At 32.8% G+C, this 16,380-nt stretch overlaps 1 protein-coding gene across 3 annotated transcripts; it reads right to left on the reverse strand.

Annotated features, from left to right (window-relative positions):
* Window positions 1-320: 320 nt before the first annotated feature.
* Window positions 321-15,941, reverse strand: LOC127431561 (growth factor receptor-bound protein 7-like). 3 transcript variants are annotated; one of them, XM_051682027.1, is made up of 15 exons: window positions 15,742-15,941; window positions 8,343-8,505; window positions 7,497-7,638; window positions 6,959-7,115; window positions 6,564-6,685; window positions 4,935-5,009; window positions 4,686-4,823; window positions 4,487-4,597; window positions 3,617-3,715; window positions 3,425-3,505; window positions 3,129-3,248; window positions 2,708-2,765; window positions 2,065-2,152; window positions 1,868-1,961; window positions 321-1,706 (listed from the first exon to the last, which is right to left on the reverse strand). In XM_051682027.1, exons 2-15 carry the CDS (start codon window positions 8,501-8,503, stop codon window positions 1,560-1,562), a joined length of 1,593 nt encoding a protein of 530 aa, XP_051537987.1. In that variant the 5' UTR covers window positions 8,504-8,505; window positions 15,742-15,941; the 3' UTR covers window positions 321-1,559. The 3 variants fall into 3 exon arrangements, with proteins under 3 accessions (XP_051537987.1, XP_051537988.1, XP_051537986.1); XM_051682028.1 differs by having other exon boundaries at window positions 8,343-8,508; XM_051682026.1 differs by lacking the exon at window positions 15,742-15,941 and having other exon boundaries at window positions 8,343-9,874.
* Window positions 15,942-16,380: the final 439 nt, after the last annotated feature.

A 16,380-nucleotide genomic window follows, 5' to 3' on the forward strand; every position in this document is an offset into this window, starting at 1 on the left:
CAAAAACAACAGCAGCAAAATAGCGCCCTCAACTGACAACTGTTATGTGCAACATGGCATAAAAATGGCATTAAGCCTCAATAATTCGCTGCAACTACAATACTAAGAGAATGTGCAAAATGATTGACAGGTCGATAAAGGTCAGAGACCGCAGCACGCGGGCACATTTTTGTTTGCTGTTTATAAAGTCTAGAGCTGTCACAGAGACAGGTGAGATATCTCAGGACACTTATTTCAGTGATATCTTTCAGAGAGTAGTAAAAAATGTTGCATACATTTCCATGAAACTTTTTTTTTTAAATCACTTACAGCACATGTAAGACATTATTCAGTATGTTTATTAAGCTTTTTTTTTTTCTTTTTTCGTGGGAACAAAGTGGGAATAATAACAAACCATAGAGTTCTTTTGTTTTTATATCAAGTTTATAAATACAATGGGCTAACCCTAAAATAAAACTTGGTAACACTTTACAATAAGGTTGTGATTGTTTAACATTAGTTAACTATATTAGAATTACCAATCAAATTAAAAGTTGTATTCGTTAACATTAGTTAATGCATTATAAACTAACAAACAATGAACAATAATATTTTTTTATTAACATTAACCAAGATTAATAAATAAAAGAAAAAATATTGTTCGTTGTTAGTTCATGATACCTAATGCATTTACTGATGTTGACAATTAGAACCTTATTTTAAAGTGTTACTAAAACTTTCAGCATTAAGAATTTAATAAAAAAATACATTTATGAAGGTTTCATCGTATTTAGTTAACTTCTAGTAAACACCCATTAAGACAATTAAACCTACTGAATTAAAATACATAATATCCTCCATTTACATGCAGCAATAAACCAAATGTAGAAGTTTCTGTCACAAGCAAACTAAACATAACCAAATGTTTATAACCACATTTGTTAAATATCGGAAGGTGTAAGAAACAACTACAAAATGCAATAAACTTAATGGAAAAACAGCACCAAACAAATATAAACTGGCTTTCATTATGTTAAACATCTGTACTATTTAATGAGCTGCCATAAACCATACAGTTTTTAGACAAATAATGAATAAAAACATCACTCTGCTACATTGAAATTTGTTCTACATGTTCTATAAACTTCTTAGGCCCATTCATTTATCCCTATATGATATACTGTGAATTAATTATTGAAAACAGTGGAATTCCTGAAAAAAAGATCTGTTATTGTCTAAGTATTAGCGTGCCACCTAGTGGTTGAGGAAGGAATTTAGAAATTTTTCTGAAAATTCTGGATTGAAGGATGATTAATACAAATAGTTTGTAAATATAAGACTATTTTTGGTTGGAATCATTATGCACCTGTGTAACCTTTAAAGTTTGCCACATGTGAATCCTACAGTATATATAAAAAGATATAATCTGGATGTGCTGAAGTATAAGGCCAGCTTATTAGCAATTCCTGGTTGTGGAAAAGTGTGGGATGTCCTGACATCCCTTGTGAGTTATAACCTGAGAACTTTGAAGGTCCTGGTGGGTTGCTTAGAGGTCAGAGTTCAAGGCCAAAGTTCAAGATTTAGAGTGCAATGCAAGTGCAAGGGTGTTTGAGACAAACGGGTAAGATACCGCGGTTGATCTGGTGAAAATCCACCAACTGTAGAAGATCTGTGAACAGCGTGACGCCATCGTCCATAGTGTAGTACTGCCTTTCCGCCTGCTCTAACTACAACAGGAATAAGGGAGCAAGATTTTTTTCATATTATTTGTATGCAAAGTCACAAACAGGCATCTGGCAGAAAAGTTTACACCTACGCATCTGATCTAAAACACAATACATATGTATTAATACATGTATATATGCACAATGAAAAAACAAACACTTACAGGAATGATGAGGTAGTGTTTCGTCTCCAGTTTATAACACAAAGACAACACAAAACACTGCGCGTGCAGTTGACTGTCACGAATCAAAAACATCCTGGAGAGAAAGTTTATAAACAACAGAAATATTTTACAATGCTAATGTATAAGAAACCACCCCCACCCCCACCAAAAAAAAAAAAAACTATTATCATTCTTACCCATCCACCTGACCCTGCTCCTCCAATAGCCTTTGAGCTTCAGTGCGAGACACGCCCCCATGGAACCATGGCTGAACCAGATGAACAGCTGTGAATATATTAATTTAACATAATTATACAATTAAAAAATACACATAGATAAGGACTTTATGAGTTTGAGTAACAACCTTAATTTTGTTGATTACATTTTAAGTTTAAATTATTGAATAATTTAACTTAAATAATTTAATAAAAAAGTAGACTTAAAAATAAAAATGATAACAATTTACAATAAGGTTCCATTTGTTAAAATTATTTAATGCATTAGGTATCATGAACAAACAATTAACAAAATATTTTTTTACATCATTTAATTTTTGTTAATGTTAGTTAATAAAAATACGATTGTTTATTGTTAGTTCATGTTAACTAATGTTGTTAACTAATGTTAACACATGGAACCTTTTTGTAAAGTGTTAACATAATAATAACAACTTAGTATAAAATAGTATATATAAGTTAACAATAACTTAATTAAATAGTGCATTTAATAAAAATAATTTCAATAATTGCATTTAAATAACTTAATTTAACAAATGTAATTATTTATTTCATTAAATAATTATATAAATTCATTAAATAATTATTAAGTAGATCCACTTACAGGAAAGCTGTAATCCATGACTGTTGTTTGGTAAACTGTAGCGTAGTGCCTCTTTTTTCTGAAATAATTTTCAGAAAGTTTTTTAATCTTTTTTTTTTTTTTTTTTAATTAAACAAAAAATGCATCATGGATATGTATGAAAATAACCACGAAATTTCACAGTAATAAAAAAAATATTCAGAACAAAAATCACATTTGAAAAATTCTTTGCATTCATTTGTATCATTTAAATCATCAGACATTCTATTTCCTTGTGTGGAAAAAATAACTAAATGTTGATCATTTTTTTGTTGAATAGTTTAAAAAAACATATTTGCTTTTCTTTACATATTCATGATCATCCTGACCTATCAAAACCGTTGGAATGAAGATCAAATATTCTCGTACACACACACACACACACACACACACACACACACACCCTCCAGTTGTGTCCCTCCTCCTGCTCCACATTCTGTGCCTCATGTGGGTTCTGAATCACTCGTCCTCCGCTCTTCCCCGAAAAATCCATGGCAACCATCGACTCCTCCCGGTCTGTAAACTGAGGATGACACATCAGAGAACAAAACGTGTGTGGTGAAGAAAATAGAGTATGTATGAAAACTAAGAGTGAAATAGTGACAAATTAAAAGCACAGGTCTATAAACCACATGATAAAGAGTGTGTGTATGTGCGTGTGTGATCACACATGTGTTAGTATACGCATGTCTGCTGTACCTTGGATTCCTGCCGTGAAGGTTTGGGAAGTCTGGAACTGGACTGGGCGAGATGGTAATTACACTGGAGTTGTTTCCCATGCTAAAAACATGCACATACAGAATACTCACAAATACACACATGGAATTTTTTCTCATTCATTGCATGTTTCAGAGTATGCAAACCTATGTGTGTTTGAGTGTGTTTGCATACCTTAAACAATCTAAAGGCCGTGATCCAACATGTTCGACTCTGTTCAGTGTCAGCGCACATCAGCTTCAAATCCTGAGAGCGGAACCTGTCTTTTGATGCCTAAAACACACACCCAAACAAAGACACTTTGTTTATGTACTTAAATACAAGTAAATAATATAGAAATTAATATACATAGAAATATCCGGGACAATATCATGACTTTTGTTTTGTCTGGATCTATTAATTTATTCAAAAACACATTAAAAATACAATTCACACAAAACAATTACTTGAATACACCTCTAATTTCCGCTTTCAATTTCCGAGTTCAAAGTCATTTTGATATTTTTTCTAGGGCTAAATAAATAAATGAAAGTGCTATTAAATGCTGAAATTCTTGGGGGGAAATATTTGAAAAGAAATGTATTTTGGAATAAGGTTTTATAAAAAAAACATAAGCAGTGAAACAATTTTCTTTTACAATATTATTCATATTTGAAAACCCTTTGTCTATTAATTTTTTTATTTTATTAATTAATTAATAAAATTCAGGTGGTGCAGCCAACAAATATTTTGTTCTCATATGACAAAAAAAAAAAAAAAAAAAAAAAAAAAATTTAACAAAATATTTTAATGCCTTTTACTTGATGGTTACGCCACTTGACATTTTTAGTCATCAATTTTTTTTCTTTTCTTTTAGAAAATAAAAATATATGTATATAATGCTATAAAAGGTTTTTTTTAAATTTATGAAACAAATTTTTATAATATTTGACAACCTTTTTTGTCAATGACCCATATATATATATATATATATATACTGTACGCATTGTAGCGCAAAATTAGTACGAATTGCGGTGTCACTAATTCTCCATTTCTATTGGTTACCTTAACACAGAAGACATGCTCGCCTGGTGCTCCATAAAGTTTACGCCCATTGAACACTGTAAACACATTCAAATCCTCCAGATCTGCAATGAACTGAAGGTGCCGAGGCTCCTACAAACAGGCAAACACACATGTATGTTATAAACCTTTTAAAAAGAGCCCTTATAGAACAAAATGAGTGTGTGTTTGTGTGTGGCACCTTTGATTGTCCTTTGTTGGAGCAGTAAAGTCCAGACCGCCGTAAGAAGTAGTAAAGTTTCTTCCAGGATTTCTTTCCACCCTCTCTCACATGGAGATAGCCTTGGATCTCTGGACATGAACCACTCTTTACCATGTTCTAAAAAGAAAGACAGAGGCAGTCAGGTATTTATGGTTTAATTGGAGGAAACTGAGAATTGACATGAGTCACATGTTTTTAAAAGCTATTATGATAAATGCATTATCATACCTGCACCAGCTCTGATGACTTCATTCCTTTAGTGACATCAGCACTATCAGAGATCATGTGCTCTGGGAAAAACAGCTGAATAACAAGCAAACAAGGATTAAGTAGAATGTCCTATTAAAACTGTTAACATTCCGAAATAAACACCAGACTTTCAACAATTGGCATAACGTCTGGTTCACTTTACACCTTTTTCTGGCCAAAAATGTCCTACTTACTGTGGCAAGAAAAAGTATGTGAACCCTTTGAAATTAGCTAGTTTTCTGCAATAATTGGTCATAAAATGTGATCTCATCTTCATCAAAGTCACAAGTATAGACAAACACAATATCATTAAGCTAATAACATACAAACAATTATAATCTTTCATGTCTTTATTGAAAACATCCCATTAAACATTAACAGTGCTGTGGAAAAGTAAGTGAATCCCTAGGCTAAAGACGACAAAAAAGCTAATTGGAGGTGTGGTTTAGAGCTACTTTGACTTATAAAAAGCACTCAAACATTTTGAGTTTGCTATTCAAAAAAAGCATCTTCTGACGTGGACCACCCCTCACAAAAAAGAGATTTCAGAAGATCTACGATCAAGAATTGTTGCTTTGCATAAAGCTGGAAAGGGTTACACAGTTATCTTGAAGAGCTTAGATATTCATCTGTCCACAGTCAGACAAATTGTCTATAAATGGAGACGATTTAGTACTGTGGCTACTCTCCCTAGAAGTGGCCGTCCAGCCAAGATGACACAGAATGCTCAGTGAGGTAAAAAAGAACCCTAGAGTGACAGCTAAGGATTTGAAGAAATCATTGGAACTGGTTAACATCTCTGTTCATGAGTCTACTGAACAGAAAACATTAAACAGGCATGGTGTCCATGGCAGGACACGACGAAGGAAGCCACTGCTTTCCAACAAAAGCATTGCTGCGCACCTGAAGTTTGCCAAAGACCATCTTGACACTCCACAATGCTACTGGAAAAATGTTTTGTGGACTGATGAAACTATGGTTTAATTGTTTGGTAAGAAAACGCAGCACTACGTATGGCGTAAAAAGGTCACCACATACCAACATGAAAACATCCTTCCTACAGTGAAGTATGGTGGGAGCTTCATGATTTGGGGCTGCTTTGCTGCACAGCACTGTGAATGTTTAAAGGGATGTGTTCAATAAAGACATGAAAGATTCTAATTGTTTGTGTGTTATTTGCTTAAGCACATTGTGTTTGTCTATACTTGTGACTTTGATGAAGATGAGATCACATTTTATGACCAATTAATGCAGAAAACCAGCTAATTCCAAAGGGTTCACATACTTTTTTTTTGCCACTGTAGATAGGAAGAGACCATCTGAACGACATGAAAAGTGCTTTTATGTGCCATTTAGGGTGGGTTTATCTGAAACACTTGATCCCACAATAATAAACTGGTGCTGAAATACACATTTAAATTATTGCACAGCAATGTCAGCCCATGAGTGGCTGTACAGAAAACACAGAAATTGAACACTAAAATTTTGGAAATGTGTATATTATCCATTATATTATTAATGTGTATAGTAATCCAAAAATATGACTGAAACCTATATACAATATTTTTTTAAAACAAAGTATCAAGTGATGATGGAGATTCTTTGTACCACAGGTTTTTTGAAGAATTCATACTTGGCGTAGTTTTTGCAGAAGGTCAGCTTTGTGTCACCCTCTACCGGCCAGGATGACTGTACCTGCACCACAAGCTCATGATCTTCTAAGCAGCGCTCTAGAAAACATATAAACACACAAATGCAAGTTAGAATGCAAATGTAACTCACACAGACACACACAAAATAACATACAGCACTTATCAATGTCAGTCTATTACCTTTAAAGTCGTAATTAATAGAGTTAATTAAAGTCTTTGATGTGATCAAGCAATAGGCTAGTTCTGAATTTCTTTATTTTTCCCATTTTATATGCACCGCTAATACAAATGAATTATTTTACCTTTAAAACTGTAAAAAAAAAAAAAAAAAACACCATCATAAAGTCTCACCCAGACCCAGATCAGAATGATATTCTATGAGGGCCCAGTTCTCCTCGTCTGTACAGTGGGCGGCCTGTGCTAGCATATGACACACATCATGTGCTGTCGCCCCTGAAGACACCAAGACTGAACGACTGTGCGTGCTGTCTCCAAAAACTCGAACCACCTACAAGCACATAAATATGGATTGAAATATTAGATCAAATTAACAAATAACATGCACAAATCAAAACATGCTGGCACTCACCAACTAAGATGCGCAAAAGTGTTTAATTTGGTCATGATCTCTGGCATGGTCTTACATTTTGATAGCCAAAAATGTTATTTTGTTATGTATTTTTATTGACAAGACTATGAACTTAACGCCCTGTCATGTGTTTGTGTATAAATCTGTGCAAATATCAGCTTGTTTTTTCCCCAGATGCTGGCATGTCACATGCCTGTCACCTATTTTAACTCCTTAAGACTTGATACCGCCATGGGCAACTACATGTCATTTTTGTCACATTCATTCTTTGCACACATTTAACAATCCATCCACGCTTACATGTGTGCTGCTGCCAGAGGGTGGATCCCTCCTGCCGAGAGATCCAGCCAGCACTGGAGATTGTGTTGGACTGCAGAGCTCTGGGAATGGATTGGGAATCAAAGGTGCTGAACATGCTCGAAATTCCCCCTTAGGTCTGAAACTAAAATGCAAATGACCAGGAAGAACAACAATTAAAAACACATTGTATTTGAAGCTGTGAACAGTTAACTGCTCATTTTAATGAAGAAAATAGTAAATATACCCTTAGTTATGTCTCAGTATTAAATTAAACTTGAAACGGTTTATAGGCAATTTGCTATAATCAGCTATAAACTTTTTTCAAAACATTACAGATAATATTTTTGTGAAACACTACAGAAAATTAATGATAAATAAATAAATAAAACAACCGTAATATTAAAGGGATAATTCGCACAAACATTTTAATTCTGTCATCATTCTGTCCATTTGGGAAAAAAATATATACATTGGAAGTATATAGTGACTGAGGCTAACATTCTCCTTTTGGGTTTGGAGCAACATGAGAGTGAGTACATGATGACAGAATTTTCATTTTCAGGTGAACTAGCCCTTTAAATTCAGCTTGGAACTGTTTATAAATAATTGCCATAATCTAGTAAAACGAGTAAATAGTTTTTACACTACAGCAAATAAAAGCATAGAATTTAAACAAGTAAATAAAAAACGTAAAATACAATTTTTTAAAAAAAAGTCAAAAGAGAATAAAAAACTAAATTAAGTAAATAAAAATAAATAAAATAACATAAAAAAAATTTTTAAGCACATTTTAAGCACATTTTCCGATTTCATATGATACAATAAGCACCAAGTGTCTCAAGTTACCTGTGTGTGTTTCTGATGGTCAAAGGGAGAGATCGAGGCGCTGACATCTGAAGATTCTGGGACGGAGAACATCTGACTGATACAGAATCTCTTCTGGACATTGTCTCAGTTGATGTCCTACTAAACACTTCCACCTCTGATCTACAGCCTGTCACCTCCATTACTGCTGAGAGAGAAAGAAACGCTGAGTTTGAAAAGGTCAGCACTGAAAGATGATTTGGCCACCTCCACATATGATCTGTATACAGAAATATTTTCTACTTCGAAAGCGAAACCACTCATCACTCCCAGCACGTGTCAAAACAACATTCAAATATGTTTTTCCAAAGTACACACACAGTTTCCTTCCCAAAATAGATCTCTACTCAAAAAAACAAACAACACAGTAGAACCTGATTTTCAGCCAAGAACAATAAGGATCTGATGAAAACCATGACGTGTGCCAAATCTGTGCTAGCATGTGTTTGTCACACCTTTTGTTATTAAACTTTATCATTCACCATTGCCAAAGGAAACAAAACTGTTGACTAGACGCTGTTGAAAACTGTCAGGTCACAGAGTGTAAAAACTTGTGAACCAGGAAGTTGGCACTGAAACTCAACCGTTCACCTTTTAAACCCAGCAAACACACAAACATGCAGAGAGTAATAAACAAAAGCACCACCTGACACTTGTTGACACATCTCAGCAGGTCTTATTCAAATATCCCAAAGGAGCGAGCAATCACCCTATTTAGTTTCTGAAACTACAAAATAACAACACACAATTCATTTCTATAACCCTTTGTATGTTATTAACCACTGATGCTTATCGAAGTAACAGATCTTGTTGTGCATTAGGTGTAAGTCCCCATTCACCCACACAAACACTATTTTTCACCTGTCAAATAAAAAAATGATGCCATTCTCAGGCAAATAATGCGCCATTGTCCCTAAACAAGGCTGATGGCTCTACTAACATCAAATAACAAAGAAGGTAACCACACGGACCACATTTTCATGCTGAAAGAGAAAAAAGCATTTGAGGATTTCTCTGAAATGTGCACTACCTGTCTAGTGATTAGGTTGCTGGTATGAAGGACTAAACATGAGAATAACCCCAAACCATATGTAGGGACAGTTAAAAATGTCAGTCTTTAAAGTTGCGCGCAAACAGGTTGGAGTAATTACAGCAGGAGAAAGAAGTTATGCACTTGTTGATCTATGATTTGTGCCGTCGAACAAAGCTCGTTTAGTTTGCTTTGAGCAGTTGATTAATAATCTAGAGTTATTTAAAAACAGTACAGTATAGTATAGTTCAGTATAGTTCAATATAATATAGTATAGTGAATTCAGGTAAAGTGATAATTGTCAAAAAGTGGCCCCTGAATTCACCATAGTACAGTATAGTACAGTTAACTCAGTTTAGCAGATTTTAGCATATTACATTTTTAGTATAGTGAAGCAGTAGGGTGTATTCAGGTAAGTTGGGCCAATTTTTTAAGTCACCCTATAGTATAGTATAGTATAGTATAGTGAATTAAGGTAAAGTGATAGTCAAAAATTGGCCCCTGAATTCACCATAATATAGTACAGTATAGTACAGTTAACTCAGTTTATCAGATTTTAGCATACTGCATTTTTAGTATAGTGAAGCAGTACAGTACAGTATAGTAAAGTATTGTATAGTATAGTACAGTTGACTCGGTTTAGCAGATTATAGCATTTCAATTTTTGGTATAATGAAGCAGTAGGGTGTATTCAGGTAATTCAGGCCAATTCTTTAATTCACCCTTTAGTACAGTATAGTACAGTATAGTATGGTACAGTAAAATGGTCATTTCAGATATCATAAATTCCTTTTTGGATATGTGCATAATATTGAGGAGTGCTTACGAGTTCCTTACGTACCTTATGAATATTTAAAAAGAAAGGTGTGGAACCTCGCATGGGATCTGTTTCCTCTGTCGTTTATAAACCACACTTTCATTTTTCATATCAACACCACAAGGTGTATATTATTTTTATATAATTAATAACATTGTATGATTTTGTAATGTGTATCGAGATACGTCCATCTGCAGAGCCGCAGAGCCACAGCAGTCTTAGGACCAATGCAGATGTTAGTGCCATCTATAATTTGGAGCATAATTTCTTACATTTGTTTGCTTTTTTAGATTTCAAATGTGCTGATTTTACATCGATTTTGATTTGATTACTAAAACATTTAATGGTAGCCTTTTCAACACTTTTCAATAAGGTTCCATGTGTTAACATTAGTTACAGTAGGTTTCATGAATTAGCAAAGAACATTTTTTTAACAGCATTTATTAATCTCTGTTAATGTTAATGGATAAAACATAGTTCTTTGTTAATTTATATTTTATGAACTAATATTAACATTTACAACTTAATATATTAGTAAGTGTTGAAATTAACATTAACCAAGATTAACAAATGCTGTTAATGTACTGCTCATTGTTTTTCAAGTTAACAAATGTTAACAAATGAAACTTTATTGTACGGTGTTACCCATTTGACTATATTAGGCCTATATGTGAACATTTGATTTCTTTCCTGTTCAAAGATTTCATTAAAGTTACAAAGAGTACTTAACAAAAACACAAAGAATGGGCATTTAATGTCATATGTATTTAATCAAATCAAATTCAAAATAAACACTCAATTACAAAGCCTAACAAAACATGTACATTGCAAAATAAAATAAAAAATCAATTACATAATTGATAAGATTTTAAATAATAATAAATTAAACTAAAATAATTATTTAAACAACAAAAGCTTGAGTGATTCAAAACCAAATCATTTAAAAAAAAATACAACCTGATCGACAATCGAACTGTTTCCTGAATAATATTCGTTATGAAATACATCTATACAGATCCAGTAGTTAGCAGATAAATACTTAGCTTAATAAAGTAATTGTTTACCAAAAATGCTAGATTTAATAAAACTTTACATAGACAACAACTTACTGTGCTCTCCGGCATGATTTTTCTGTCATTAGCTCCACCCGTAACATCAGTCCGGAGACTGCGGGCCTGAAACTGCTGTGACTTAAGGCCAATTTATACTTCTGTGTCAAACCTATGGCTCTGTGGCTCAGCAGATGGATACTATTGTGTCTAATGTATCTGTGTGCTGTTGATAAATGTATGAAAACGTGTTCCATCACTTTGCATAAAATCGTAGGCTAAATTAATGTTTGGGTATTAGGAGGAACAAGGACGAGTAGATATAAAAATCTAACAAACTTGTGTGCCTGTGTGTGTAAAGAAGCCGTAAAAATAATGGTTTTCACGTTTTACTTTTTACTTAACCTTTGAGAAAATAAATTGGTTAAATCTTTTTTATTATTATTATTATTATTTTATGCACTTTAGTTTAAAATGAAATGCACTAGTTTAACAGCCAGGGCCTCGTTTCCCAATAACGATTGATCTTAGCGATTAAGAGAGTTTTCTAACAACGATTTTACGAATGTTCGTTATTTTTTACATGCGTTTCCCAAAACTGCTCTTAACATGAACGTGCGAGGACACAGTTTAAGTGCTACTTAAGAGAGTTGCTGTCCCCATGTGAAAGTGCTGAAATGTGACCGTATAGTGCTGCTCATCATTGCCACTTCATTATATTTGTGCGTAACTTTTAAAATGTATGTAATTTACCTCGCTGGGAATATTGACAAATACTTTCTTAAATGAACAACTTAATTCACCACATAATGACTGCATTTTGTTTTGCAGAACGATATATTTCTATTACAAAATCACTGCTTCGTTCATCAAATGAGCATTTTAATATTTCGTTTTCAAAATTGACTCTGTGGGTCGAGATTAAAGCTTCCAGGATCAGTGAAGACAGCAGATGCCCTGTGTACGGTCCAGCTAAAGACAACAAGCATTAATTCAATATAGCAAGGTTATATGGATGATTTTCATGTACGGCAGCGACTTATTGACTTTTTTCTTTCTCTCTCTAACTGTAATTATTACAGTTCTCTGCAACAATCATGCCACCACTCTGTTGTTACCAACTAGTCCACAAATAACTTTATTTGTTTACTTATTAATTTATCTGTTCATCCAATATTGACTAACCATTTTCTGAATTTATTATTGTTATTATTATTATAATTAGCCTTGTCGGTTAATAATAATAATAAAATGTCATTATACTGATATTAAATGAGCATAAAGTGTAGCTATAGGTATTTAAATTGTATTAGGTGTAATTTCGAGATTGTCCTGCAGGTGTCTGCATAAGTCTGTGTCCTTACGATGTTCTTAGCGCTGTACGATTACTCCAGAGCACTCTTTAATCTATGAGCATTTTCAAGTACTACTTAAATTATGATGCTTTTGGGAAAACGGGCCGCAATACTAAGATGAATCTTAAGATGGATTCTATGATCTACTTAGGCTTACAATGCTTCTGGGAAATGAGGCCCAGTAATGTTCTTTTCAATAATAACACAGTGCAGTCGAGTTTATCTGTCTAGTTGTGCCATCTTGCGGACTTAGGAAACAACGTCATGCACATCAACAGGTTAAGATAAAAATGATCATTTAGCCTATAGCCCTGTTGACAGCACTAACAATTACCTTGCTATCTAACTAAAAATGATAGACCTCATATATATATACAGTGTATATATATATATATATATATATATATATATATATATATATATATATATATTGCTTGTATTTAAGATTTACACATTTCAATTTCATAACATAATAATTGTGATCTTTAGCTAATATTAATACAACTTAAATTTATTCAAGTTTTATTGATTTAATATTGTTAAAGATTGCTAACTATAATTTGATTAAAATTTGTTATGAAATTAAAATGTGTAATTATAATACATATAATACTTTCCATAAAAATAACTGAGAATTTCCGTAATGTTTGTGCTTGGATTAAATGCAATACTTTTGGTTGAAAGGGTGCACCTGTTATTATAAAAAAAACATTTTTGCACTGGGAGTGATTTTTTTGTTACTGGTTTCTCATGTTAGAAAAAGCATGCAATGTCAATTTTAAACGCTCATTTAAAACCATCAAACTATATCTAAGATTAATTATTCGGCCAAAAGGCAACCCGACTGTAACTCCATTGGCACACAGGACTGCACAACGACCCTTATTTATGAATAATGAGCAGTATATTGCAGTTGGAATGAATAAAATTTACACCTGCTCCTTCTGTACTCCCTTAATCCCATATGCCATTACATTTATTAAAAAGCCATGAAAACAAATGTATTACAAAATCAAACAATTTATTCAATATAAAAATAATATATATTATAGAGACTAAACTCCCAGTCAGCATATGATGTGGCTTGCAATCTCTTACACGTCATCCATTAGAGACAACACCTTGCAACAGCACCAGTTTTGTGCCCAGCAACAAGATTTTTCTGCGTATGGCATGTGTAGTTTACAGTGAATGGTAGTTCGGGACAATATTTAATTAAAATTGAGCCAAATATGCAGAGCGGTACGAACTGTTATTTTGGCTAAAAGGATTAAGGCAGTAGAAGACGGCACGGGTTGGCCAATCAGATGTAAGGGGCGTTGCAGTGCGCCCACATATGCAAATCTAATATTGTTTTTATTTTATTTTTTTAACAATGGACAAAAAAGTAAAATTTAAATTAATTCTCATTTTCCGTTTCTGAAGCATAAAAATAAAAACAAGCTGTTTTTACCCACATGGAATGTCTGCCTCCATTTTTTAACCTGCTACTATTGGCTCCAAAAGTGGATACATGGAAAACCAGGTCTCATTAATATTCATAAAGTCATTACCATAGCTATTCTTACCTGTTAAAATTGTATTTCTAGATATCAATAATAGTGTTTTTACTTGTTAAAATCACATTTAAGATATCAGTAATTCCATTTTCACTAGTTGCAAAGCCTATTTTAGATATCAAGGAAATAATTGTTACAAGTAGAGCTCCCTTTACTGATATCAATAATTACATTGTTACTAGTAAAATGTTCATACTTGATATCAACAAATGAACAACTAATGAAAATGGTAATTTTTGATATCAGAAATTGAATTTCAACATGTTACATTTGGTATTTCTGATATCTGGAAGTGGATTTCAGATATCAATAATTTGGAGTGTAATTAATGATATCTAACAAGTCTTTGTTACTAGTAACAATTACATTACAGATATCAGAAATTAAAATTGTCACTAGTGAAAACCGTATTACTGATATTAAAAATGAGCATTTTATTCTTTGGAATTCAGTTGTTGATATAAAAAATGGGCATTTCCACTAGTACAAATTATATTCTTGATATCAAAAATTCTATTTTTACTAGTAAGAAAAAAATTGTTGATATGTGAAATTGGACTTTCAACTAGTAAGAAACTAATTTTTGATATCAGTAATTGCGTTTTGAATAAGAGTGACATATCGGTGTGAAAATTTACTAGTGAAAATTAAATTATAGATATCAAAATTATGGTTTTTACTAGTTGAAATCCCATTTTTGATATCAAGAATGTGATTTCTGTGAGTGATGTCATTTTTTACTAGTGGAATTTGACTAGTAGTTTACTAGTAATTATTGATATCAACAATTCATATCCTGCGAATGAATAAAAGCTAAAACGGCTTGCAACAATATCAGAGGTCATTTTGAAATTCAACTAGTGAAAATTCAATTACAGATATCAAGAAGTAAGGTTTTTGATATCAAGAATGTGATTTCTGTGAGTGATGACGTCATTTTTGATATCAAGAATTCACATTTTTACTAGTGGAAATGTAATTACTGATATCAACAATTGGCATTTCCACTAGTGAAAATTATATTATTGATATCAAGATTTAGAATTCTAACTAGTGAAAATTGAATTGTTGATATCAACAATTTATATCCTGCGAATGCATAAAAGCTAAAACGGCTTGCCATACACAGTCGCACTATTACTATTTCTGGCTTATCTGTATAATACAGATGTACTAAGAGTAGTATGCTACTCCGAACATAGTATCAGTGTAGCATATCATGGCATTTTTAGTTTATAGTATAGTATAGTATAGTATAGTATAGTATAGTATAGTACAGTATAGTATAACGTCACACAAAAACGAACCGACTCAAAAATTATAGTCTGTTGCAACAAAAAAAATGCAATTGTATTACCCGAATTGTAGGACATAATATCATTGTAATAAGATGGTACATGAATATGGTAATTATTCAGAACCATCGAAATACTTTCTGAACAGTTCGCGCGAAACTCACGTGAGACTATGAGATTCGTAGATTTTATAGTGAAAGCGTTCTTGTTTTGTTGCGTACGCTAGCTCGGAGTGAAAGCCATATCTATGGTGAATACAATGTGTAAAAGACTTACCATCAGGTACACTGTCCACTTCTTGTTGTTATTGGGTATCGGGTACCGTACCGGTATATGGGGACATAAGCAGAAGTAATTGTGAAGTGTGTCATCCAGTCCAGCCGGCATGAGTAACATTCTCTTCACACACAACAAACATCCAGAGTTTGAAAACACCTCCGCAGTGGGCGGAGCTAATGAATGCACAGGTGTGTGGAGGGCAAGTTTACTTCTACACTTTAAAAAACAGGTAAATGATGACGAGTTCGTTCTAATCCCTGCTCAACAATAGCGCGGCTTTTTATTGATATATTATAATGTGCTTTTGTTAAAACCTCATCAAATTATGACAACCTTAGGAAATATTGACAGTCTAGTAAAATATTTCTGTCAATTAATGGCGACTATTTACTTGAAAAAACAAATAATAGTATACTATTATTTATTAATACTAATGGTTTATAAGAACCATTAAGGGTATACCTTGTTTAAAGACAACATCCATTAATCTGGTCAAGATCTTATTTTCATATTAAGACAAATCATATTTATTTTTCTTTATGATTATACAACACAACTCATACCTAATTATGTTTAAGGCCATTGTATTTCTGCAAGTATTTTTTCCTATTGGTAATATTTAGAGGAATTTAAGCT

This window comes from Myxocyprinus asiaticus, chromosome 41 (assembly GCF_019703515.2).
Source record: "Myxocyprinus asiaticus isolate MX2 ecotype Aquarium Trade chromosome 41, UBuf_Myxa_2, whole genome shotgun sequence".
NCBI lineage: Eukaryota > Metazoa > Chordata > Actinopteri > Cypriniformes > Catostomidae > Myxocyprinus > Myxocyprinus asiaticus.